Raw genomic sequence first — 27,305 nt, 5'->3', positions numbered from 1 at the left:
GGAATAAGCAAGCTACAACATTTGTTTCTTCCTCTTAGTTTTATCATTACCAACATGGTAAGACAGTACTAACACATCCCAACTAATGGGTACAGAAACTTCTCTTCACTGTTAAGCAAGAGGCACTCACTTTCTCTTGTGTCTCACTCATACCTGTCCCCACAAAACAAGGGCAGGTAGGAACCAAGTAGCTCAGAAGTGACTCCACTTAAACACAGCATAAAAAATAGAAATGAAACAAAATACAAAGTGCTATAAAATAATAATAAATAATAATTAACCAGCAACTCAATGCTGAATCTATTAATACTTAAATATAATGTACCCATTAATAAATAACACAGTAACTCAAGTCATAAAATAACCCATAAATATAATGTGTGCAGTAATTATAGTTACAGTAACATTCTGCACACATGAAATGATTTCAAAGCTTGTTTGTACATCCACAAGTGTGAGCACTAGTCTCCATGAATATAATACAAAATGGCTGCTTATTGGAACACCTGAGTAGAGAGTTGAAATCTGTGTCAACCATCCCCACTGTAAGTTAATCAACAAAAAATCCCATAACTTTAAATGTGTGTGCATGTTAAACGTTAGTGCCACACAAACAGTGCAAACATTTCTCAGAATGTGTGCACATATTTTATCAAGACAACCTTTTTTTAGGACACTTTTTTTCACTGGTTTACAAATGGTGATAGACAACCACAGACTTTCAAATTATTTCTGAGCATTATTTCACACGCTTAAAATGTAATTGAGACTTATTTGAGCCCATAATTGGTCAGACTAATTTTACCAGTAGAGGGCGCCACCTCTACTGGTTATACTATACTATATGGCCCTTTGCCAAACCTGAATGGCTTATTTATTTCATTTATTCTAGCAACTTCACTAAAATCAGACGGGCTGAATAACAGATATATATAAACTTTCTCATAACTGTTCACTCTGCATGACTTTTATCTTTATTCCCTCTACTTTCCTCCTCACTTTATGATCCTCAACAGGTCCCCAACAGGTCAAACGTACTATGCCACCTTCCAGCACGCGGCACTGAAGGGAGGTAATCTCTCGGCCTAATTAAATCTGAGGCAATCAGGGCCACAGATGGAGCCGATCAGCGTGGGACGTGCCGCCTGCCAGGAGGTGTGTTCAGTGCGCACAGTTGGTGCTCTGTGGCCACTCAGTGCCATGATTTGTGAAGGAGCCCTGGGGGATTTGTGCTACTAGATGCGTGGACATCGAGTCTCCACAATCACACAGAGCTGCTGAAATCACTGTAATGGAGAATGACTGCTGGCTGTTTCCCCGCGCGCAAAAATGCACGGTGCGTTTACCCGTTTTTGATTGGAGAGGTGCTCTGAAATGTGATTGAGGAGTGTTGCTTTGGCACGGAAATATGTAGCCTAACTTCGATTTACAAACCAAGAGTTCAAAGCCATGTGGAGAGGAGCAATGGGTCACAAAAATGCCGCAACTTGGCTCCTTCGGACGGTCTTCCTGTCGCTGCTTTGCGCGCACTCGCTCGGGCAGGTGTTCAACCTGACGCTGTCTGTAAAAGAGGGTTTGCCTGCTAAAACCATAGTCGGAGATCTGGGAGCGGGGTTAAGCAGGCCAAGCACTGGGTTCTTCATCTCAGAGAGCAGAGATTCTTATGTGTTCAGAGACTTGGAAATAGACGCGGACACGGGGATCATCTCCACAGCTGTGGTCCTGGACAGAGAGAGCAGAGATAAGTATGAGTTTGTGGCAGCCACTCTCACAGGTGAGATGATAAAGGTGAAGCTGGAGGTGGAGGATGTGAATGATCACTCACCTGTGTTTCCCTCAAAGGAGGTTGACTTGGAAATATCAGAGCTGAGCCCCCCGGGGAGTCGATTTCAGCTTGAAGGAGCTAAAGATGAGGATGAGGGTGAGTTTGGTACCCAGGGATACAGGATCACAGACAGTGACATGGGGCAGTTATTCCACTTGGAGTATCGAAGTGGATCTGAGAACCACCCGACCCTGGATCTCATCCTCACCAGCAAACTGGACAGAGAGACACAGGACTTCTTCTCCTTCCCCATTGAGGCCTTTGATGGGGGCATCCCAGCCAGGACGGGGACTCTTCAGGTGAACATCCACGTCCTGGATGAGAACGACAACCCTCCAGTGTTCAACCAGACTGAGTATCACGCCGCGCTGCCTGAGAATGCTCTGCTCATGACCTCTGTGTGTCAGGTCCACGCCACTGACCTCGACCTGGGCAACAACGGCCACATCACTTATGAGATCAACAGGCGGCAGAGTGACCCAAATGAGGTTTTCTCGATCGATGAAAACAGCGGGGTGGTGTATCTCAACAAGCCCCTTGATTATGAGACTCAGGCTTTTCATGAGTTGATCATCAGTGCGAGAGATAACGGGGCTCAGCCTGAGTACAGCAGCACGTTTGTGGGTGTGAAGGTGCTTAATGTCAACGATAACAGTCCCACCATCAATGTGCTGTTTCTCAGCGAGACAGGAGATGCAGTGGTGTCAGAGGCAGCAGCAGTTGGGGACTACGTTGCCCGGATTTCAGTGTCAGACCCCGACTTCAGGGACGAGATGATTACTGTCACACTTGAGGAGGATGATGGGAAGTTCACCCTGAAGCAGACGGATGATTTTCTGTATGCTTTATGTGTCAATGCAGAGTTAGACAGGGAGGAAAAGGATCTGTATGAGTTAAAAGTGCAAGCCACAGATTTTGGGAGCCCACCCCTGAGCAGCGAGATGGTCCTCCTCCTGAGGGTGGCTGACACCAACGACTGCCACCCAGTCTTTGAGAAGGACGTGTACATCATCAGTATATCTGAGGACGCTCCTCAGGGGAGTTCCCTCATCCAGATACGGGCCCGAGACGCAGATGAAGGTGTCAACTCAGATGTTAAATACTCTATGCTCAAGTCCAACCATGACAGCCTGCTCAGCATCGACCCCGAGTCGGGCCTGGTCACAACAGCTGCGGCTCTGGACAGAGAGACACAGATGGAGGTTTGGTTCCTGGTGGTGGCGGCTGATGGAGGGGAGCCGGCTCTGTCATCCACGGCTACAGTCACTGTGCTGGTGGAGGACGTCAATGACAACGAGCCTGTGTTCCAGCAGCAGCTGTACAACGTGTCCATACCGGAGCACAGTGATGTTGGGAGCTGCTTTTTACAAGTACGTTGGAGAGTATTTACCTTAAAGCATGCAAAAACATTTTCTCACTTGCCCTGAGAGGTATCTGTTACATGACATAGATAATCTGTTAACAAAATCATGTCCCTCCTCCTCTTCATAGCTCCTCCTCCTCTAATGGGATTTGCAAGAATTCATCGCATGTGAGTGAAAACAACCAATCAAAGAACAAAGAGTCTCTAACGCAGCTCTCAGTAATGTCAGTCACGGCTCGGGAACTGCAGTCAAACTGTCAAACTAGGCAGCGCTTATCAAATATGAATCAAGATTCTGTAACTGCATTGCCTATTTCTCACCTCAAATGTTTTCAGGGATACATTTTAGTGTACTGTTGAGCTGTAAAATGAGAAAGTTTGTGGCCCAGGCTGCTGTGTTGAAAACAGTCAAGCCAAAAACAAAGCAGTGCCCACTGGCTGGAGCAAACTTTTAATTTAACAGCTAAACAGTACACTAAAATATGTTTCTGAAAGCATCTGAGGTGAGAAAGAGACAATGCAGTAACACAATCTTGATTCATATCTGGTCAGTGCTGCTGAGTTTCAGTTTGACCACAGTTCACAAAGTGATTGTCATAACTGACAGCTGGTTTAGAGACTTCTCAGCTCTGATTGGCTGTTTTCCTTCAGGTGCAGTGGATTCTAGCAAGCGTCAATAGAAGCACATCAAGAAGGAGAAGGACTTTTTTCTCACAGACTGTCTGTCTCATGTTGTGCTGTGTGGATGTAGCGACAGTTTCAGCTAATATGACAAAAGGTTATTAAATTTATTGACTGTAGCTTTAATGGTCTTAAACTCTTAGGCCACACATAATGCAAATTTAAATGAGAAGAATTTTGTTTTGGATGTTCACAACACTGAAAAATGTGAGTGCCACAGACTATTCCAAAATATTCCATTCTCTTTCACTGTATTTGGATGGGGGCAGAGATCTCAGAGGCAGATATTTCAAAGTCAGGACAACTGACACGAGCTGAAACAGTTAATCAGTTGGTTGATCTACAGAAAAATGAGCCTATTCTGTCATGATGACTTTATTATTTTAGTCATTGTTCAAGCGAAAATACCAAAAACTCACCAGTTCGCACTCTTTCATTGTGATTGCTCACTGCATTTCTCTGTATGACATCATTATAAATTGGCCTTTTTTATTGTTGACGTTTTATACACTAATCGATTATTCAGGAATATAATTAGCAGGTTTGTTGTAGTGCAGAAAATCATCAGTTGGGGCCCTAACTGACACCAAAGCTCTCTGCATGATAAATACCACCAAAGTTAAGAGTCAACATATGTGTTTGTAATGTGGATGAACTGAGCCTTTAAATTATATTAGTTTGTCTCTGTAGGTTCATCTTATTCTTCCTGACAGTGATGTTAAGTTCAAGTTTAGGCTCAGTGGTTCACAACCTGTGGATCGCGGCCCCTCCAGGGGTCACAGTGTAAATCTCAGGGGTCACGAGATGGTTTACAAGACACAAGAAAAAAAGCATAGTTCTGCTCCACAAATTTATATTTATTGTGTTTGTTCATAGAGAGAGATAAATGTTCATTAAATGGAGTTGGGGTTGCTGTGGCCGAACTGTCCAGTCCAGGCCCACAAGCGATGTGAAATGAAGGACTCAATTCATTGTTCAGACAAACAAGAGGTCTCGTGCTAGTTCACACCAGCACTTGTCAGATACTCGAAATAGAAGTCACTCATCTTTCCTTCATTCTTGTGAAATATACTGTCGGACAGTTTAACTTGTAAAAATATGCAAATCGTTCTTGCACCAAATACAGTTTTTGACACAAGTAGGCATTGCCTTATTTTAAGGGCTCATATGAAAAAAAACTTGTGAACGACTACTCACCATCACACCTAAATGTTACTTTCAACTTGACAATCATAGATCAACTAGTTTTGTTGAACATAAAGCTGAAGATTAAAGTGCAAACCAGAGCAGGGTTAAGAGATCTCCAGAGACAACTATCAACATCTTAATGCTCTCTGTCTTGCTGTCACTGTCTTACATTGCATAAGACAAAAGTAGCCTTCAGTCTGTAAACACAAAGCCATCAGTGTTCCTTCTAAACACACACACACACACACACACACACACACACACACACACACCCTGTCCAGTTGTGCACTGTGACTTTGATATAACAGATGTGATGCCTGGTACCACACTCCTGCAGCCTGGTACAAACTGAAGCCCTTTACAAAAGAAGCCTTATTTACCAACTCTGTAAACATCACTGATATTTGGAATCTAATTTGATAAAAAAGGGGGAGCTATTACTGTGTGTTATCATGCATACAGGTTTAGGCTTTTTACTTTTAAGCCAGTCAAAATGCATCAGAAACATAAAGAACTGAAACACTAATATGAGAGAATCAGTCACAGTCTGATGCTTTACACCTTGACATCTGAGACTCTTCAAAAACCTCACGGCAGACAGGTGAGATACAGGTGAGAGGTGGAAAATCAAAGCAACTACAGCTGCTTTCATAATCAATTCATCTCTTAATTTATTATCTTATTAAGCATTTAGTCTATAAAATGTAAAAAAGAAAAAGGTGACAAATGGTGCCCCCCGGTTTACTTGGCAGTCGTAAAGAGAGATATAAAGTCAGTTCAAAAGCGTCCTTGGTGCTGGGTGTGTTACACGTCTAATCAGACCTTGACCCATGACTGTAAAAGTTCCCCTGATCAGAGTCCATAAACTCTGAGATGATATCATCTTTATGGCTGGAAAGTGAGCGCTCTATCTGTGAAACGTGCGTCTTGTAACGAGTACGGTCCGACATGAAAGGAGCTGTGGTCGATCTGAGGCGTGTTTTGATTCCTGTTTTCCACAGCAGTGATACTCTTCATCCTTTGATTGGAGGGATCTTTATGCTTTTATTATGTTGACTTTCTCCAACGGGGAAAAAGACAGAAGTCTTATGATTCACAGTTACTACAGAGGTTAAATCTAATAGTTAACAATTGACAGATGGTACTGACTGCAGAGTCACCCTCCTGTAACATAACAAACTGTATACTGGGAAAAAGAAATGTATGTTCTACTGAATGGAAGAATGAATTAGTGACAGTGAGTGTTCATGTGAAAAAGCCGCCTGTAGTACATACAGTAAATACAAATGTATATATAGATACAAGACTTAGATGTCCATTTGCTGAATAAGGCCATGAGATGCGGTCAGAAGCTCCGGAAAAAGCTTGTAGATTACACTAAATGTCACGGCAGAGCTGTGACAAGTTCTTGAAGCTTTTATTTCGTCTTTATATTAGAGAAACAACAAAGTAACACAATTTGTTGAGTGTGCTAAGTGCTGGCATTAACGCTGTTAGTTATCTACCTGCTATTTAAATAGACACCATGACAGTTAAAATATTGGCGGTTTTCTTGGTTCAATTTAACTTCACTTATGTTTCCTACAAGAAGTACTTACAACAAAAGCACAATAACATGGTGGTCTCCTTTTTATTGTTAGTGAAACATGAGATAACACGGGGCACCCATGAGCTTACCTGGTAGTGCAGGCACCCCCATGTAAGGCTGTGTCCTTGCCGCAGCGGCTGCGGGTTTGAGTCCAACCTATGGCCCTTTGATGCATGCCCCCCCCCCCCTCCTTTCATGCTATAACCGTCCCATCAAATAAAGGCGAAAAGCCCCAGAAAATATCTTAAAAGAACACACGCAAAAAAAAAACCATGACATAACACAGAGGGAGATTAGACAAAGTTGACAGAACGCAAATACAAATATGACAGCAAACAAAGTATTCTGCAGGTTAAAACCACAATATAAAAACAAAAGGAATATAAAAGGATTAATCAAAGTAGTTGAGCCGATTAAGTTTATGGGCATCAAAAAAGCACAAGTATGTATACTGAAAAAGTAGCAGAGTGGACTAATGTTGCTGTGGCAGAAAATAAACACTATTCAAAACTCTACATGAAAACTATCCATGCTGAACTGTATAAAACAAGGACCTGACTCTTAATGGAGGCTTATAGGTTTATATACGCAGGTGATGTTTACTGTAAATAACAGCTTTCTGGTCAAGGCAAACAAAGGATTACCACCAAATAAGGCTTTACAAGTTTAATCGTTTTCCAAAGACAGTCACCTTCAACAGTAACAAACCATACTGTGCACATTTTCACTACTTCATTATTACTTTATTTGTTATTTATTTGACAAGGTCAGTGCATACTACTAAGATTTCTGAAGTTAGCCAGAAAGGATAAGTGTATTTTCATCTGTAGTCCCGGAAGTGATGTAACATTTCCATGTTTAAAATCTCCTTTATTATCACACTCCATTCACGACACCAGTCACATTTTATTGTTAGTTAATTCTCTTTTTTTAAATGTGGGTTTATTCATTTCTTTATCTGGCAGTGAAGCAGTGAAGTGTCTGAGAGTGGATTGTCTTTTTCCACAGCTGTTTTCATTTTTAAGATATATTTAAATTCCAGATTCCTTATTCTTTAAACTTCAGTACTCTGAACACACCTACCGTATTTTTCCTTAATGGTTTTCACATGTTACTGACTGTGTTTCAGTTGCTTGCATCAAACTGTATTGTTCTTCTCTTTAGGTTGTTGCCACAGACGCAGACAGCTCTGAGTTCGGCACACTGCTCTACTCTCTGTCTGATGGCTTTGACATGCAGGACCAGCACCCTCTCTTCAAAATCCACCCTCAGACCGGAGAGCTGTGTGTCTCCCAGGATATTGATCGAGACTCGGGGCAGATGGTCCACGACATTCTCATCAAAGCTGAAGATCCAGTGAGTGGGCTTCATTAAGGAATAACTAGTGCTGTGTCAAAACCTGATTTTCTGTCTTGATACATCAGAATTTACTTCCTGCACTGTGATCCAAACAAGATTGCAAGGTGGCATTAAACTCACTTTTTTCTTTCCTCACTTTTCAAATGTCAGGGAGGCCTGAGCGCTCAAACGTATGTGCACATCGAGGTAGAAGACCTGAATGATAACGCTCCAGTGTTTAACCCCGATGAGTACACCATAAGCATCAGCAGCCACGCACAGCCCGGCACAGAGATCCTCAATGTTATTGCCAGCGATCGAGATTCTGGCAGGTTTGGACAGGTCACGTACAACGTCGTCCCTGGTGACATGTCCAGTTTGTTCGCACTGGATCAACAAACAGGTAGGCAGGCGTGAGAAAACACTGACTTTACAGGGTCTTTAGTGTCTTTTCTGTGTTTTCTTTAGGAGAATTATTAAGATAGAATAAGAGATAGCATTGATAGCAGCTCATAAATCTGTAATGCCTTTATATATGTTTATGGATTATATATATGTGGCACTCATATCTGGCACCGGACCGTTTCCTTATTTGTTAATATGTTTTCTAAAATGTTGTTTTTTAAGAAATACAATTGTTATTTTTTTAAAATGCTTTTGTGTTTTGCCCATCCGAGCTACCGTACCTGTGGCACTTCACCAGCCAACAAGCTGTTCATCATCAAATCAAAACTCTGCACTCCCTGTTAACACAACAGTTACACAACACTGTGGTTTTTAAGTGGATGATTATAATGAAGTGTTTAAACTGTGAATACGACCTCTCAAGCTTCAGTGCCTTGTCATGTAGATCCACTCACAGGTCTTTAAGTAAGTTGTGTGACTGGCAGTCGCAGCATTCAGGGATAAACAACTACTTACTTTGTGTAAATCCCCATGATATGATTGTCAGTGTCACTGCTCAGCAGGGGTGATGCAGGAGGCCCAGAGCTTTAGATCCCCATGTGGCTGCGTGTAAGATAAGATCTGCACTCAGCCACAGTGTAGCATTGAATAAAATATTTTAAATATAAAAGTAAAGTAGAATAAGCCAACCATTTTTAAACAGGTGTATCTGACATACCTGCACACGAACAATTTTGTAACTGAACATAGTGTGAGCAGTAGGGTTGATTCTCTGAGATCACAAGGAGAGCATGGAGAGGTGAATTTAGGTGACCCATCTGTCATCATGCAGTCTGTCTATAAATGCAGTAAATAATGTGCTGACTCATGTAGGTAGGGTTATTACCAATGGAGCATGTTGCAAATCTGGCTGTGAGCAAAGTCTGTTTTTAAGAGTTTGTAACATAGCACCCATAGTGATGTATTCAAATTAAGTGGAGGTTTTTCTAAAAATTCTTAATGCTTAACTAGATATTGGTTGTGCTGTTATTGTGCAGTGCAGTTTTTTTCATCTAAATTATATTTTTGTAACACTGTTTTGGCGCTGCCCTCGCGATCAAGGGTCTTCAAAAAGAAGTTTTAATCATTTTAATCTTGATCTATCCGAAGATAATTTTCTAAAATGTTCATTGTTTCTAAGATGTCACAAAAAAGTGGGAAAAAACAGTATGTTTTCCCCAAATTGTTTTTGTCTGACCAACAGTCCAAACCCTCAACCCCAAAAATATTTTACATAGATATGAAGCAAAGAAAATCAGCAAAGTCTCAAATTTGAGAAGCTGGACATCAAGATGAACCGGCGTTTTTGCTTGAAAAATGATTTACATGATTAATCAATCAATCAAAAATAGTAGACTGATAAATGTTTTTGTCATTCAACTAATCTTGGCTCTAATTCCAAAGATAATTCCCTGGTTAAATAAATTAAAAGAGAAGAAGAAAATGACAATTAAGTTATTAAAATGAAGCAAAAAAAACCTTTAGAATGATTGCATGATCTGCCTTAATGAATAAAATGTATTTATCTCCTGTCTGTCCCTGCAGGGATGCTCCTCCTGAGCTCCACTCTGACCCACCTGGGTGCAGCCAGTGTGAAGCTGTCAATAACAGCACAGGATGGGGAGGGTTTGACCTCAGTCAAGCCTGCAGAGGTCACCATCAATGTTTTACAGAGCGCCCAGGCTCCAGCTGTGTTCCAGAGGTCACGCTACACCTTCACAGTGCCTGAGGACGCACCGCCCGGGACTCCTGTGGGGACAGTGGTGGCCACAAACCCAGCAGGTGAGTGCACGTCTGGCCACATCATCATTTTGTGGTCGAAGAGCAGCTGGCTGAGAGGTGATAGCTTAGGTTGACATTACCACAGAGTATAAGGTATAGGGGTAATTGGATTACTAAAAAAAAAAAAATTAATTGGTGAAAAGGTTGAAATCTGTCTGCGTCTTCCACAGGTAGTGACAGTTAAAATGTGTCATCATCACATCATCAACAAATCAAGTATCAGCCACACAGGATCCAAGGGGGATGCTGCCATTGAGTCAGCAAGTTAAAGGGATACTTCACTGATTTTCAACCAGCTTTGTATCAAAACACTGTGTGTAGTATGTGTAAATGTACTGTGGTAAACTGCCCTCCATCCAGACAATGCCTACATATACCTCATCGCCCCCCAATGAAACTCAATCAGATGATGTTATTTACATCATCCAGATGAACACTGTTTAACTGTAATACGAGATCGTTTGTTGCCAGCTTGCTGCTATTGTTTCAAACGGATGTGTTTGCATTATATCACCCACCAGTGGGAACGTTTATTGGTCTGGTGTGGTGCTGTGCATTCTGGTAGTTGTAGGTTTTCTCACTCTTGAGCAAATGTGTCCTTTTTCTCTGTTGCCTCTGGATCTGTGGCGCCATTTTAAGATCTATTTGCATCTTTCTACTGCATAAACATGCTAGTTTTATTGAAAGGCCATCTTTCCAGCAGTAGAATACTTCTCTTACTGTGTGCTCTTAGCCTAAATTTGTTTACAATTTGGAAAATGGGCAGTATTAAAAGTATAACAAATTGGCTATTACTGACTCCTGTTTGCAATGTACCCTTGAATGTACAGACAACTATCACCTGATCACTTTAATGCTAAAAAAAAGATTAAAGTTCTGTAGTTAGAAGGAGTCTTTTTTCTATGATTTATCATTGTGGATTCATCGATTATTATTTGTGATGGACATCAGAGATTCTGATATCACCTGAAAGTGTAAGTCACACTGAATCATGTGACTGAAAGTAAGTGTATCTTTTTTGTGTGTTCAGGTTTGAATTAAATTACAGCAGTCATGTGCTAAGGGTTTTAAAATACCTCACTTGACTCCAGTGAGCTGTTCACCGCAGCCTCTGCTGCAGCTCCACCTGCTGACTGTGCTGATAAGCAGAGCAAATCAGTAACTTTCTGTTTTTAGAACACCAGCATGCATCTGTCCCTTTCTCCTAACAACACAATTTTATAGACATTCTAGGACATGATTAAATTTTCCACATGCTTGAAAAGAACGATAGTGCATGAACACCTCCAGTCAAAGTTAAGAAGTGAAGTGTATTCATAGCCTCATGTTACCTGAAACAGAACTGCCCCAATCAGTTCTACAAAGCAAACTATACTCTCAAAAGTAGATCTATAGTCTGTTGGCTCTATTGTTCTGCTGCAAATGTCCTCACATGGCACGGTGACCCAGTTGTAATCACTGTCACCTCTCCATGTGTCTGTGTGTGCTGCTTTCTTCTCACAGTCCAAAGAGGTGCAGGTCAGGTGATTAGGAGGCTTTAAAATGTTTTGCTGGAATTGGCTGCCACTAAGCAGGTGTCAAACTCAGTCCATGTGTTCAAGTGAAAAAAGATTAACACATTCAGTCTAAATCATGTTGCATAATTTATATTGATTATCTATGACTAACCCTAACTTTTGATTTACACAAAGTTTTCCCAACAGCAGACGTTGCAGAGCTGCAGTATTTAAGCAGGATTTGTCCTGACGGGTGACTGTGACAAAGACAATTGAGCGATCATTGTCATTGTTCAAATCTCCTTCCAGACATGAAGAGACAGGCAGTAAAGAGGCTGTTTAATCTTTAATCCTCCTGAGCCACATGTACAGATGACACATGATAAAGGGTCAAAGACAATTGTTCACCATATTATTCTGAGAGGTCAGAGATAATCCCTCTATAAATATCCACCTGTACTGGTGTAGGATTTGTTGATACTATAAATACATATATTCATCTTGTTTTGTGAGGCTCTCTGCATTTGCAGGTAAAAGTGAGTTTAACATGTTATACATACAAATAGGACTCTGAGTAAAGGAGATACAGCAGCTTGTGTTGTGTATCATATATGATCTGCAGTTACACAGACTAAATGCTCTTCTCTCAGGAGAGTTTCCCGACTCCCCAATTTTCCAGGATTATCCCAGCATAGTCCACTTGTTATGTGCCACTAACCCCACTTAGTCCCTTCAGCAGCTAAACCACTCCACTCCCCCTAGACAGTTATTTGAGGTTGTCTAATCACTTAACAGATTAACACCTCAACTTAAAGCAGAAACAACAGAATTGGGCCTGTTTGACAGGGTCGGGCGCCTTTAAGCTCTCTGACTGTTTCAGGGGTTTGTTAGTTACTGTTGAAGTGCAACAAGCACTTGGAGCGGATTAATGAGATCTACTGAGCTGTACTGTAATTACTTAATGTTGCTCAGTGTGTGTGTGTGTGTGTGTGTGTACATGTACATGGTATATAGTGAGGACCAAAAAACATATTTTAGCAACAGAGTGAGGACATTTTGGCCGGGCCTCACTTTTTCAAAGGCCTGCTTGAGAGTTAAGATTTGGTTTTAGGGTTCAGGTTAGATTTAAGTTTAGGTTGGGGTTTAAACGGGTTAGGGTTAGGCAACTTGAGGGTTGGGTTAGTTGTGATGGTTAAGATTAGGGTTAGGGGCTAGGGAATGCATAATGTCAGTGTACTTCGATCGAACAAAGATGGAAATACAAGAGTCAAGAGTGTGTGTGTGTGTCATCGTGGCAAAGTACTTTGGCTTTATACATCATACTTAATGTCACAGAACAAAATGTGGAAGTCTCTTAAGCTTGTGTTAACCACTGACCTTATATCAGGCATCTAGCAAAAAACCCATTAACTCTGAGATAAGGGAACCAGGAGTGCTAAAATGCTAAGTAATTTCTGCGTTTTCGGACTCATTCTTGAGACATCCATTATTGCAGCCTGTGGGATCCCAACATGATGGTCTTAAGTTTTGTTGTTGTGAGCAATAAAAATAACAAATACAAATTCCAGGGCATCTGCAGGTCTTTAAAAAGTCTTAAATTTGATACCATAAATATTAGGCCTTAAAAGTCGTTAAATAATCTTTGTGAGGTCTTAATTGCCACAAAGGTTTTATCTAATTTAATTTATTCATCTCTTAATTTCGTCTTGTCAAAATTACTCAAGCTCTTCTCCATGAAAGTCCAAATTTTTGATGTTACAAATCTTAAAATAAAAAATAAATATGATGATTTGTCCAAAAATTAATCTTAAATTTGGTTTAAATGATCTTAAAAAGGTGTTAAAAAGCTTTAAATTTAAATGTCTAATACATCCATTGTTTTGGGGAGGAAGTAGAAATACCTAAATATCAAAAGTCTGGACAAATAAAACCAATACTATCTGCATGGCTCAATACAACCACGCAGTTTTTGGTTTAGAATTTAGGAGAACCCACCCTCAAATGTTTCATTGTTCATCTATCAATAAAAACTCTTTGTCTTCCCAGACTCTCTGGATTCAGTCTCCTACCGAATCTCCTCTGGAGATCCTCAGGGTTTGTTCTCTGTTCACCCAAAGTCCGGCCTGATCAGCAACATCAAACCCCTGGACCATGAGTCACAGCCGTACGCCCTGCTGGTTCTTCAGTCCTACACTGACACCTCTCCAGTTTATAGCACCACCCAGGTCAACATCACTATCGCTGACATCAATGACAACTCACCTGTTTTCCCCAAACTCAGCGACACCATCACAGTGTCCCAAAACACGCTCCCAGGGACAGTGTTGTTCATCGCTCATGCACATGATCATGACAGTGGCGCCAACGGGAGGGTGCAGTATCACCTGAAAAGTACCAGAGATGGTACGTTTGTTGTTGACCACAACCTTGGGACAGTTACATTAAATCAGAGTTTACAGGTGGATCATCAGCAGAGGTACAGCCTGGAAATCGTGGCTAAAGATGAAGGAGACCCTTCCCAGAGCTCCACACTGACCCTCACAGTCAACGTGGACCGCACGGTTGCTGAAGACAGCCTCGCCTTCGAGACATTGGTCTACCAGGTGGAGATAGGTGAGGGCTACAGGAAAGATTTGAGGGTCATCCAGGTGAGGGCGCACCGGAGCCGGGGAGCACACATGTCGAACTCAGGCCTCACCTACGCCTTAGAGGCAGAAGCCGGATTTCCTCCAGCTCCGTTTCGGATTCACCCAAAGACGGGATGGTTGTATCTCTCCAACAATCTGGACTATGAATCAGAATCCATGTTTCGTTTCCGAGTGCTGGCCACAGCCAGGGAGGCCTCGCTGGAGAACATGACCGCTACGGCCACAGTGATAGTGCTGGTGCTGGACATCAATGACAATGCTCCGGTGTTTAGCAGCGAGGTCTACTACTTCACTGTGTCAGAGGGGTCGTCACCTCAAGGCCTGGTGGGAACAGTCCATGCCACGGATAAGGATTCTGGGAAAAACGCCCAGCTGTCCTACATCCTGCTCACAGATGGGAAGTTCTTTCGCATCAATGCTAAAACAGGTAAAACGTCTCACACTGAGAACACAATTTGAGATGATACTTTCCTTTACTGTCCTCACATTTCTTTCCCTTCTCTGAACACTTACAGGTGAAATTATAAATTGGGTGGCGTTGGATCGAGAGCAGCACAGCCTGCACAGTCTGAAGGTGATGGTGACAGACCAGGGCCGTCCTCGTCTCAATGCCACCGCCACCATTCACATCCTGGTCATGGACATCAATGACAACACTCCACAGTTTACACACCTGCCTGCCAGCAAGGAGCTGAATGTTCAGGTAAACATGTTTGGATCACCTGTATATTGTACCACAAGAATATGTGTGATCCTGCAGGAAGACTGATGAGTTATAAAGCACGCCAAAACCCCCAGCTCCCATTGCTTTCTGGGTACACCTGCACTTTGGCAACGACCTGCATCTCAACACTTATCAATGCATCAGCATATGCCACTGTCCTATTTCCAATAAAAGCAACAATTTCTGAATTTCTCAATCCTATTTCAGGAACAGAATCACAAACAGTTTTATTGCCAAGTAGGTTTGCATATACAGAGAGGACTTGTCTTGGTGTTTTGGTGCATAATGATAAATACTGTCCAAAAGTCAAGAGACATAATATAAAATAGGAACATTTACAATAGAAAATATGAAAAAATACAGATGTTTTTACAAAATATTGACCAAGGGATGTGCAAAAGTTATCTGCTCTCTGGATCAACACATTTCAGTCACCATGTCTTCCATCAAATAGGCATTAACTGTGATAAGTTCATCAGATGAGATCGTTTCCTGGGTCTGTAGTGATAGTGATATGAAACGACTAAAACCCTTATTGGAACTGACTTTTATAAAAGCAGGAGAGACATTAGAGCTACAGAGTGTGCAGTGTGGCTGATGTGTCATTATATGTTATTCATGTTGTACATGTTCCTCTCTTTACTGCAGATATGGGCCGGTCTGTCAGCAGGATCCTTTGTGACCAACATGTTTGCCAAAGATTTAGATGCAGGAGAAAATGGGACCGTCACCTTCTCAATGGTCACAGGTGAGTCACACACATTACTGTTATGTACTATAACAATATTATTGATGAGTTCCTGAGGGTCACCATCTTGTGTTTCTCTCAGATGATTTAGAGGATGAGGGATTCAGACACTTTGAGATTGACAGTGAAAGTGGAGACATCAGAACAACGGAGCTGTTTACCCAAGGCGCCGCATCGTACTACACTCTGAGAGTAACTGCCAAGGACGGCGGAGCCACACCTCTGGAGGACACCGCAGTCATTCATGTACAGGTACAGTCATAGTGTAATTGGCCCTTTCCTAAGTTACTGTAGTCTAGGCTGAGGGACAACTTTATAGTTCTTCCTACTGTTTTGAGGTGTTATAGTTTTGCTGTGACCTTGATTAATGTGAAAATAAACCAACAAACAATATTAACACGGTGTGTAATTGACCTGCAGGTTCATGGATTAGAGGCTCTGTACGGCCACTCTGACCACCAGATTGTGAGGCGTTTTACGGTGAAAGAGGACACGGAGCCAGCCACTGTTATCGGCTCTGCCAGTGTTTCATATGAAGGGAGATTCCACTACTCCATCTCTGAGGGTGACGGCAACATCCACTTCGGCATCGACGGCTCCTCTGGTGACATATATATCAACCAGCCGCTGGACTATGAGTCCGCCATGCAGTACTTCCTCATGGTCCGAGCTGAAGATGTAGGACACGCTCCTGGTGTGAACGTGTCTGTGCTGGTCAGTGTGATAGTGGAGGACGTTAACGACCACACGCCCTGGTTCCCTGACAAACTGGTGATGTTCGGCCTGTGGGAGGACGCTGCGGTCGGATCGCTGGCGTTTGCTTTTCATGCCAGGGACGCCGATGGGACCTTTGCAAACAGTGCCCTCCGCTACTCTTTGACCTTTGACCCTGAGCTCAGCAGGTCTTCATCACGCTTCCCCTTTCAGATCAACCCTCACACAGGGAGCCTGACTATAACAGCACCTTTAGATCGGGAGACCACCCCCAGCTTTGCCTTCACTGTGACAGCCACCGACCAGGCGAAGAGGAAGGCCGAGCGTAAGCAGACGTCAGTGACGGCTCAGGTCTTCCTGCTGGACGTGAATGATAACCGGCCAGTGTTTGTATCAGCCGACACAGTTCAGGTAATGGAGGACGCAGAGGTGGGGAGTCTGCTGCACCATTTTGTGGCCATAGATGGAGATATGGGTGAAAACGGGGTTGTGTCCTACGTCATCATAGCTGGAAACAAAAGAGGATTCTTCACACTGGAGGAGAAGACAGGTGGGAATTAATGATGTTCGATAGATAGGTCAGGGCTGATATATCAGCAGATATTAGCTTACTGCTGTTATATCAGTATTGGCGTTATATGTCCACAGATATGGAAAATTTTTAGTACAGCACCTTAAATCCAATCTTGATTGTGCATTCATTTTTAGTTAAATCATTTGCTTATTTGTTTCAAAATTAGCAACAATCACGATTAAAATTTATTTAAAAATCATCCCAACATATCATCGTGATGTTGTGTTTTATTGCATATTATCCCAGAACATTTAAAGCCACTTGTGCCTCCACATATTCAAAGTCCACCTTTCCATCATCTACAGGTCTTCTGTTTCTCTCGGCCCCTCTGGACTATGAGACACAGCGTTTCCACCGTCTAACCATCCGTGCAGTCGACCATGGCATGCCCTCGCTCTCCTCCACCCAGACTCTGACGGTGGAGGTGGGGGACGTGAACGACCAGACGCCTGTCTTCAGTCAGAGTGTCTACAATGCCAGTGTAGCGGAGAACAGAGACCCTGGAGAAGCTGTGATCAGGGTCTCTGCCACTGATAAAGATTCAGGTAATTATAGTCATCAGCATGTTTTTGGTTTGAAGGTACACTATACAGGAACTGATGGTTACTGGTTGTAAACGCAACATTCAAACTTGGCCCCTCCCCCCACACTGCTTGTGCGTACACTGCAAGCCACTGTAATATTGTAGGAAAGTTACATTTGTTGTAATGGAAAAGCTGATACAACTTTATTGACTGACGCGTTTCGGCTTGTGGCCTTCATCAGGGTCATCAGCCGAAGGTCACAAGCCGAAACGCGTCGGTCAATAAAGTTGTTTTTCATACCGCAAGTGTTGCTGGAGCTCTTTTGACATTTTCCAGTGTTTCCTCACTCTCCATGCACCTTGTGAATCGGTGAAGTTGTGCCAGAAACCACTTTCTACTTTAACAAACTAACTAAGATAATTGCCAGCACCCACCTGTCCAACAGAAAACAGGCCAGCAATTTTCTCAAAACACAAGCTACAGATTGTTTTCTCCGTGTCATTTTCTGGATCGCTGTGCAAGCAGGCTGAGAAAAGTAAGGCTTTTGTATTCACTTAAAAAGGGCACCCACATTTCTATTAATGGCCTGTGGCTTCTCCCTTTTTGTGTTTTTCCTTATTTATACTTTTGTAACTGAGCATCTGAGCACAGAGGATGTTGCGTGTCGTACAGGTTGTTAAAAAATGTGTGGTTTTGGGCTATATTGATAATTCATTTCAGAGACTGGAAAATGGTGAGAAAATAAAGATAGATAAGGTTGAACTTTATTTATCCCAAAGAAAATGTGCTGTGCAGCAGTCGCAATACAACTTTAAAAGAGTGCAGGTACAAAAAGACCAAAATAACATCTGGTTTTTATAATTTATGCCTACTGATATAACAATATATACGATGCCAAACACAAGTTACCAGTATGGCTAAGATTGCCCATAAATATGTAAGATGTGAGGTAGTAAGTGTAAACCATCAAGAGTGTATGGTTAATACAGAATGTTCATGATTATGTCCATGGTATTTCCTCTAACGTCACATGACTGCACATTATGTACAATGAGTCAGGTGTGAGAAGTTAAGTAGTAATGACAAGAATCCACTGTCGTCTGAAATAAACCGAGGAGTCTATTGTTCTCTAAAATCCTCAATATGTTTAATTTGGAAACTGTTACATGAGCTGCAGTTTTCATCTGATAGTATTCACATTTAGCCTAAAATAGACTGTGGAGGTGGAGATGGTAGTATGCCTTCACAGTGCCTAGATGGCAGCACTTGCATGTATCCTTGAAGCCTCACAGCCTCAAACCACACACTTAATATGCAGAAAACCAAGCAGTGACACACAGAAATAAAGTTGAACTAAAAAACAAACTGTCATAGCTACAAAATATTGGTGTATTTAATGAATTATGAAGACATAAGTATATATTTTTAGACTAATATTTAACATACTAAAAGGCAAAAAGGGAAAATTACCCTACAACATTTCTGTTTCAGCAGTAGTAGAGCCGTTACTTCTTATTATCTTAAAAACATCATACCACGTGAAAAAATACAGCTGAGCAGCGGCTCGCTTTGCCATGTTTGGGTTAAACTTCAGCGCTGCAGTGAATCAAGGTCATCGTCTGTTTTGTTTCACTCCATTAGCAGTTTAATTGAAACCAACCCTTGAACCTTTTTCCTCGTGTGTTGTTCCACTTGTGTCTTTTCCACGTGCTGCTTCCACTGTACATCCCAGCAAATCTCATTCATCTAACCCCTAATCATATTCACAAATCTACACGTCAGTCCTGTTTATTTTAACACGTTGTGCACGGGGCCTCCAAAATCCCATTTCATCCCGTCATGTTGACAGTACTTTTAAATGCTGGAGGTGGAGAGCATGTGGCGGGAGGATCCGTACAGGACGGGTTTCGATGTGAACTAACATTACTGGGAGTGAGAATTGTCCAAGAACAGCAAGCACACAGCTCCTCTGGTCTGATCTGAAAGGTCCTCTCTTGTGATGATTTCCATAATCCAAGCCATCTGTGCCAATAGGCGCCGTGTTTTCATCTGTCTCCTCAAATCGCCTCGTCTGGCAGCTCAGCCCGCTCTCCCACCAGTCTTATTTGATTATTATTTGTGCTGCTTTCCCCCCCTCAGTGCTCCCCAAAGATGACCATTGTTTTGTGCCTCTGTTGCTCTCTGTATCCAGTTTCCACATGTTGAAGTCAGTCAGATGAGATGTGCAATATCAATGAGTGTGACAGCTAAGCTTTGTGTTACTCTGTGTGTCCTGGATTTCACTTTGTTGAGCAAAATGTTCAGATGGTCGCAGAGATGTTTTTTTTGGTGACCAGCAGCTCTATAGATTGCTCTGTCAGTCAGTCTACAAAAATTTCCCCACCCTCTGGCACACACAGTCTTTGCTGTAGGAGGCTGAAGTTTGGGCAAGAAGGTCAAGTGTGTGTGAAGGTGTGTGTTTGTGGTCATGCCAGCGATCTTAGGGGGCAAAGGGAGTGGCCTCTGACAAAAAGGCGGAAATGGACACACAGACTTTGTGGAAAGATTGATCATGAGCCAGTGGACAGCTGATTAACTGTTCATGCCAACTGGCAAAAAAGGGGCTATGCATGCAATAGCTACGACCACATATTGCGAATTTGTGCTTGTTTAAAGGAATAACAGTGTTTTCCTTTCTCAACCTTTTTCATGTCAAAGACCCCAGAGTCGATACACATTAGGCCATTTACCCCCATATAATAAGATTTCATTTCAGGGACCTCCGTCAGAAAAGGTTTTGGTTGTCAGATATGATTAAGACCAGAATTCCACTGTGGTCAACTACAGTTGAGGAGATAAACGCAGAGGAAGTGAAATCTGTGATCAGAATAGTCCTCCTTACGACTCTTAAGCTGCTTTCACACCGCCACCCAGTAACCACCCTGGCATCAGCCAACCTGCAAGGGGGATTACCCAAAAAGCAAAGCACTTTTAAGTGACTGATGCAGCAGGAACTATGGCGAACACTGGCAGTAGTACAAGCTAGCCTGTTGCTGCATACTGTAGCAAGACAACAAAAATCACAGAAGTTGCCAAAAATGTCTGCATAGTTGGACAATAAACCAGTCACCCGAAGTTTGGTGGAAATGTTATCCCAGGCCCAGTTCTTCTTCTGGTTGTCCTCATAAATTGCTGGTTCTGTAACTCCAGGTATTCAGACAACAACATTATCAGCTCCTCGAGTTTATCTTCTTTCTGCTATCGTTATACCCGCTATTTGATTGGGCAAAGCCAGGCAGCGACCGCCAGAAGTTCAACATGGTGAATCTGGCGCAACAGAGCAAAATCTGTGTGCATGTGTGTGGCCAGCAACTGCTTCACACACTGCAATGTTGGAAGCCCCTTCCCCTCTGCTGCCTTCCCCTCATTGAAATAACTGGAGGGAGCAAGTTACTGCGCAGTTAAGGCAGCTTAACACACACTGGATTAACTTCTATAGTGACTTAGATAGTGAACATAAATTATTCCCCATTTTCCTGGGGATCACCTGAAACTCCCTCATGTGCCCCTGATTGAGAACAATCGGTTTAGGTTAAAGGTCAAAGGTGTTACTGTTTATTTACTGGTATTTAGAGTACTGTTCAGTCTTGACAGCAGACTTACATGTTTACATGAGGAGGTCCTACAACTCCTTGTCTCCTTTTTGCTGGAGCTCTCTGAAATCTTGCTATAATCTCCTTGTTATCAGTAGAAGTTTAAAGAATTTGCTATGTACGTTATAAAAGTGGGAAAAGTTGCTGAACACCCAACATGATTTTATATTGTGAGACACATAATAAGCTTTAAGTTTTTGGTCTGCTTCAGCATGTCGTTTATGTAAATCACTTGTTGTGTGTTTTTCATTTATAAGAAAAAAATCTAAAACCAAAAGGTAGAAATTTTAAATTGGATAACTTTATTAATCCCCAGAGTGGAAACTAGTTTGGTCACAAGTCAGACAGACCGCCACTACAGTAGTAACACGCACAAACTAACACATGTTTCTAAAAGACATTAGTGTAGCTAAGGAGTGGGAGTCTGCCTAACTACTAACTTAAAGATAATGTAAAAACAAATACAAGGCTGATAATCAAGTGAGGCGACTAAAAAAAGGCAACATATAATAAAAGAAAGAAAATAGAAGCAAATTTCAAATGTTTCACGGTCATGTGCACAAAAAGACCTTTCAAATTGTTCTGTGGAGTTTCTTGGCAGTCATTAATGGTCACTCAACACTTTTCAGAAAGCTAAAAACACTGTTTCTAATGAAATGTTAGTTTATCCAACTACAGAGCAATTGGCAGTAATGTTATTATTGCAACATACAACAGCATAAAGAGTTGGTTTATAGGAACTACACATAAAGAATTCTCACTCAGCTCCATAAATAAAGCATTTACATACAGAATGAGCTGTCAGTGGATTTAACAAAGGATTATTTCTTTGGAAGAAAGTAGTTCCACTTAAAACTGATCACAGTGAGGAGAAGTGAACCTTAATAATGAGATATTGTTAAACACATATTGTTCTGTAGCAGCTGCCAGACAATGATAAGCTTCACTACAGTTTGTGTGTAACTTTAAGGATAACTTTTTTCTGTTGGCCAATAGGAAAACCATGTGAGCAGCTCTTACCCCCCTGTCTGTTTTTAAAGGTGACACATGACATTGTGTGATTTACTATACCCCATGGTCTGTTTTCAATTTGACACCAGATTGTGCCTGTCTGACATGGAGGCAGCCATAAACATGAACTCACCTGATGAGGTGCTAAATTCAGCCTGAGGACTCATGTGAAGAGATTACAGACTGAAAGAAATACATATCAGTTTTGATTAAAAACACAAACATTATAGAACATAATTATCTTGTTTTAGACATAAAAAAGCTAATTGATGAAAATGTGACTATTGGCTGCTTCTCATGTCTCACTCATTACAAAGGCAACATGACATTTCTAGCAAAAGCTGAGACTTTACACTCAAATCAATTGAGATTTATCATATTAAAATATGGCAATTTACAGAAGAGGCAGAGGTGGTTGGCACCTCTAAGTCCAGTTAAAGAATCCTGACTTCTATTGATTGTATAAAGCAGGGGTGTCAAACATACAGCCCACGGGCCAGAACCGGCCCACCAAAGGCTCCAATTCGGCCCACTGGATGACTTTGCACACCTAATAATGATGTGTTTGTGATGGCTAAGAGGTGTCAGGTTTCGGGAGCTAAGGCTTTAACACCCTAAGCAGAACACAGTTCTCTGAAAAAAAAACAGTGAATACTTATTGCAGTCATATTTAAAGATGTGTCAAAAGAATCTGTATCAGACTTCTATCTTGAAGCAACATTGGTGGAACCCTGTTGCTAAGGCACTGCTCCAACTTTTAATTTATAAATGAAAAACAGGAGATAACTTAATCTGCTTCCTCAAATAGCTTCCACTTTAGTTTGCTGTGGTGATGTCAGCATTACTGCACAGATTTGAATACGGAAAACCTCGAACATATTGTTGAAATTGCACTTATTTTTCTTTCGACATTTCAGGCTGTTCATCATCTGTTTTGTAAATGGATGACTGTTTTCAGAATGTACTTCTTTACCCTTAAAGAAAGGGAGAAATTAGGAGATGTTGTGATTTATAGGTTATTTTGCAATGGTTTTACTGGTCCGGCCCACTTGAGGTTAAAATTGGCCTGTGTGTGGCCCGTGAGCTAAAATGAGTTTGATATCCCTGGTCAAGAGATTTATTAACTTGGCAGCTATAATAGAGCGCCTGGTTTCAGTCATTTTTCTCTAAATGTTTTCTCTTTGGTTTTGTGGATCCATGGGCTGTGTGATCAACTTTGCTGCACATACTGGGTACCAGGTGGTGCAGAAATAGGGCTGGGTACTGGTATTCAGTACTTTAAAAGGAATCAACTGAAATAATCTAGTACCAAGTAGTATCAAAACTTCTCAATTTAAACAATACAAGCATTTGATCCTGTTTGTGCTGGGGCTCTGATCCCAGACCATCCTGTCTACCTTCCGGATCAGTAATCTTTTTCTCCTTTGGATTAGTTCAGCTAACATTCAACACGAGTTGTTGAAGTTACCAACAAGCTCTTGGCGACACAGAAACGGCTCGACTCTGTCATTTAAGTCATTAACAACCCTACGATAACTTGCGTTAGCCATGTGATGCTTAAAGTTTGCCCTTTTATTGTGTTGTGCATTTGGACTCTAACCAGCTGTCCCCAGTGTGGAACTCACATTCCTGCAGCAGCTAAAACCTATACAGTCTGTGGTGTGGTGAAGTTGAACGTGGTATATTTGACAGAGTTGGTCGTTCAGTGTGCCGAGATATCAGCAGAACGTTCGAAAGTATGGCTTGACTACACACCGCTCGATAAATCAATCAATTTTATTTCTAAAGGTATGGAATGAAGTACTCCATTGGTATCAGTATCCTGCAAACAGGAAAAGAATCCAGCCACTCCAAACAAAAATGAGAATGAGGAAGGAAAGATTAGATTAAAAAGCCTTTCATATAATGGCCAACTCATTAAAAACCTGTATCAGTATCCCTTTAAGGGTACTGGTATTGGTACTAGTATCGTAATTTTTAAACGATACCCAGCCCTATGCATGATCCTTAAATAAGTAAATCAATAATCATAATAATAATAATAATAATGGCACCTTATTTTTTCTTTTTCTCGGCTTATTTTAGTTGGTTTTCTCACATTCTTTGAAATGAGGATTTGTTTTGTATAGGAGTATAGGAGTGTTCATAGTGTTACTCCACAGTGTGTAAAACATATATATATTAATCTTCTGTGTTCCTCCCCCAGAGGAGAATGCTGTGGTGTGGTACAGTCTTTTGCCCGGCCCTGGCTACGAGCTCTTCAGCATCAACCCTTACACTGGTCTGATCACCACCACCTCCTACCTGGACAGAGAGCAGCAGCATCACTTCACTCTCAGAGGTAAAACACAAACACATAAATACAGTTAAAACGTGTTACACCTGCGAGACACAGAAGTGTGGATAGAAATAGTGCTCTGAAACACACTCCTGTTGTTGGCAAGCAGTTTGGGTGATCAGCTTTGTCCCTTCACTTAAACCCGTGTTACCAGGGTCTGAGTGCCTTAAACCTGCATTTATTCTAATGGCCAGCAGGGGGCGACTTCACTGGCTGCAAAAAGAAGTCTGTTTGTATAGATGTCTGTGAGAAAATGACTTACTTCTCACTTGATGTACTATCTCAGTAAACATTTTCATAATGAGTTTATGGTCTCAATCACTGGTTTAAGCTCTTCTTCATGACAGCATGGTGATGTCGATGTAAAGTATGGTCCCATTCAGGGTAAAATAGACAATACAGCAGGGTGTACTTTAGGGCATGGCTACCTTCTCATTGACAAGTAGCTACCAGGGCATTCTCTCGGTCAAGATATAGGCGCAACAATGCATGTCTGTCTCAACTGTCTTGTTCAAATATGGTCACTTTTGGCTCCAAAAAACCCAAGATGGCAACAGCCAAAACACCAAACTCAAGGCTTTTTAAAAGGTTTTACATATCACAGTAGTTATGTCCACTTCTTATTACTGTCTATTTTTGATTTAAGAAAATCCTAGCATTTTAAAAATGTTGTTAAAGATAAAGTCAAAGACGCTGAAATAATGTTTCCCAAAGCGTTCTTTCGTGGAAGCTCCTCGCCTCTCTTGAAAATCAACCGTGCCTCTGCTAACATCAGAGGAAATTATTACACTTAATGAATCTGATTTTAGGCTTATTAAGCTTCATGGAGAGAGAGCAGTGGCGCCACATCACACAGCAAAGGCCACCTATTTAATGAGTACGATGAGTGTTGAAACCACCATCTAGGGGCTTCATGGATGATGATGCAATGTGTCACGATTTGCCTGATTTAGCTCATCAGGTGAGTTGAATGATAGATCACATCATATGTTTTCTTTGCTGAAATTAATCAGAGCAGCATGTTGCAATGTCGGCAGGGGAAAAAGAAACGTGAGTGTTAACACGGTGGGAAAAGTGGTGACAGTCACTCACAATCAGGTGTTGATGGGTAAGAAAAAAAACTGGCTGCTGAACTGAAAGTCAGACACCAGAAGTTTATTTTGTAATCCCCAGATGGACACATGTTAAGAGCCTGCATTGAGTTGATGTAAGTTTAAAGTTCCTGTTGACCAGCTAGAGCTGTATCATCAATGCCTTTGATCAAGATTTCCTGAATAAAATATGTATTTTAATTAAATCCCCTACAATGAGAGACTGAGGATATAAGCACAACACGCTGTTTGAGAGCCTGTGATTCTGTTCTTTGTACAGTGTTCCTGCTTGGCTTCACATTTAAGTCAATACTTGGCTCAGATCTTCCTACTAAAGGGTTATAAAAATATCTAAAGCCTAAAGCTGCTAAAACAAAACGTATAAAGTCTCTATCGAACGCAAATATTTCTCTCGTCCTCTGTTTCTCATTCTCTGCCTTCTCTCTTGCCATGCTTCTCAGCCAAAGTCATAAAGAATTCTTTTGTACGAGCGCAGCGTAATCCAGCAGATTGATTTATGTTGAGGAAACAGTAGACTTTTAAAGGGCTGAGGTACAGTATATCTAACCCCTACTGACTGCACCCTCTGCCTTTTGAAGTGTTTGCTTTCACTCTCTCGTGGGCATACGAGGCAATTACATTTAAACTATTCAGCAGTGTTTAGTGATAAACTGCTTTCAGATGTTTTATCATAATATTTGTACAGTCAGCAGTGTGATGAACAATTAAATATAATAACAAAATATAATAACAGGAAAGCCTGAATGTCTTGAAGCCGTGCCAGAATCACGCAGGGCTTATTGAGAAATACTGAAATATGTTGGGACAATTTTCTCTGGCTGTAGATGAATTTGGAAAGTAATAAAATAAGTTCTTTTCAGCATGTATTAAAAAGCTGTTTCATGATGTGTTCTGTTGACAGGGAGTTTTTTTATTCTTAGGGTTTGTACTGCTGTTAAAAATCTAATCTGGGTTCAGTCTTTGATCAGCAGAGACGGAGACTTGAACCTGAATGTTTCCATACACCGTTAAATGTAATATTTATGTTTACGATATATACCCTAAATTACTGTTGAAGGAGTCTGTGGCCTCTTTGAGCTGTGTACCAACAGTTCTATTACATAATTATTTGTGCTAGTGGTACGGCTTTGTGTATGGCATTATTGTTTGGCCTGTTGGCTGGTCCACCACTTTAACACAGAACGAAATATCTCAACAGCTTTTGGATCATTTTCCATGAAACTTGTTACAATATCCATGATCACCAGAGGATGAACCCTAAAGACTTTGTTGAACTGCTGACTTTTCCTCTTGCACCATTATCATGTCTAAAGTTTAACATGCAACATAGATGAAATACCTACAAAACAAGCATCATTTCTGACAGCCTCAGCTGTTTTTTTGTGTTTAACGCTAATTCGCAAATGTTAGCATGCTAACATCCCAGCCGACATTTGTATGTGGGGCCCATGCGGGTAGTACATGGGCTGAAAAATGGGCCCTATATGGGACTGTCCACGGGTTCCATATTGGTCCCATGACATTTACCCACATGGGTATATTTACCTAAATGGGCCCCAGATAAGATGCCCATTT

At 41.5% G+C, this 27,305-nt stretch overlaps 1 protein-coding gene across 1 annotated transcript in view; it reads left to right on the top strand.

Moving 5' to 3' along the window:
* The first annotated feature begins 1,083 nt into the window (after positions 1-1,083).
* The window catches only part of dchs2 (dachsous cadherin-related 2), a 41,415-nt gene continuing 15,193 nt past the window's right edge, over positions 1,084-27,305 (top strand). The window contains exons 1-11 of the mRNA XM_033625178.2: positions 1,084-3,195; positions 7,810-8,001; positions 8,155-8,386; positions 9,973-10,209; positions 13,752-14,780; positions 14,869-15,056; positions 15,726-15,825; positions 15,908-16,077; positions 16,246-17,089; positions 17,419-17,658; positions 24,487-24,621. Coding sequence (XP_033481069.2) covers positions 1,450-3,195; positions 7,810-8,001; positions 8,155-8,386; positions 9,973-10,209; positions 13,752-14,780; positions 14,869-15,056; positions 15,726-15,825; positions 15,908-16,077; positions 16,246-17,089; positions 17,419-17,658; positions 24,487-24,621 — 5,113 coding nt within the window. The 5' untranslated portion in view covers positions 1,084-1,449. The remainder of the gene's footprint in view (positions 3,196-7,809; positions 8,002-8,154; positions 8,387-9,972; positions 10,210-13,751; positions 14,781-14,868; positions 15,057-15,725; positions 15,826-15,907; positions 16,078-16,245; positions 17,090-17,418; positions 17,659-24,486; positions 24,622-27,305) is intronic.

Source organism: Epinephelus lanceolatus, chromosome 3 (assembly GCF_041903045.1).
Source record: "Epinephelus lanceolatus isolate andai-2023 chromosome 3, ASM4190304v1, whole genome shotgun sequence".
In the NCBI taxonomy this organism is placed as follows: Eukaryota; Metazoa; Chordata; class Actinopteri; order Perciformes; family Serranidae; genus Epinephelus; species Epinephelus lanceolatus.
This window is presented reverse-complemented; position numbering and strand designations above follow the sequence as displayed.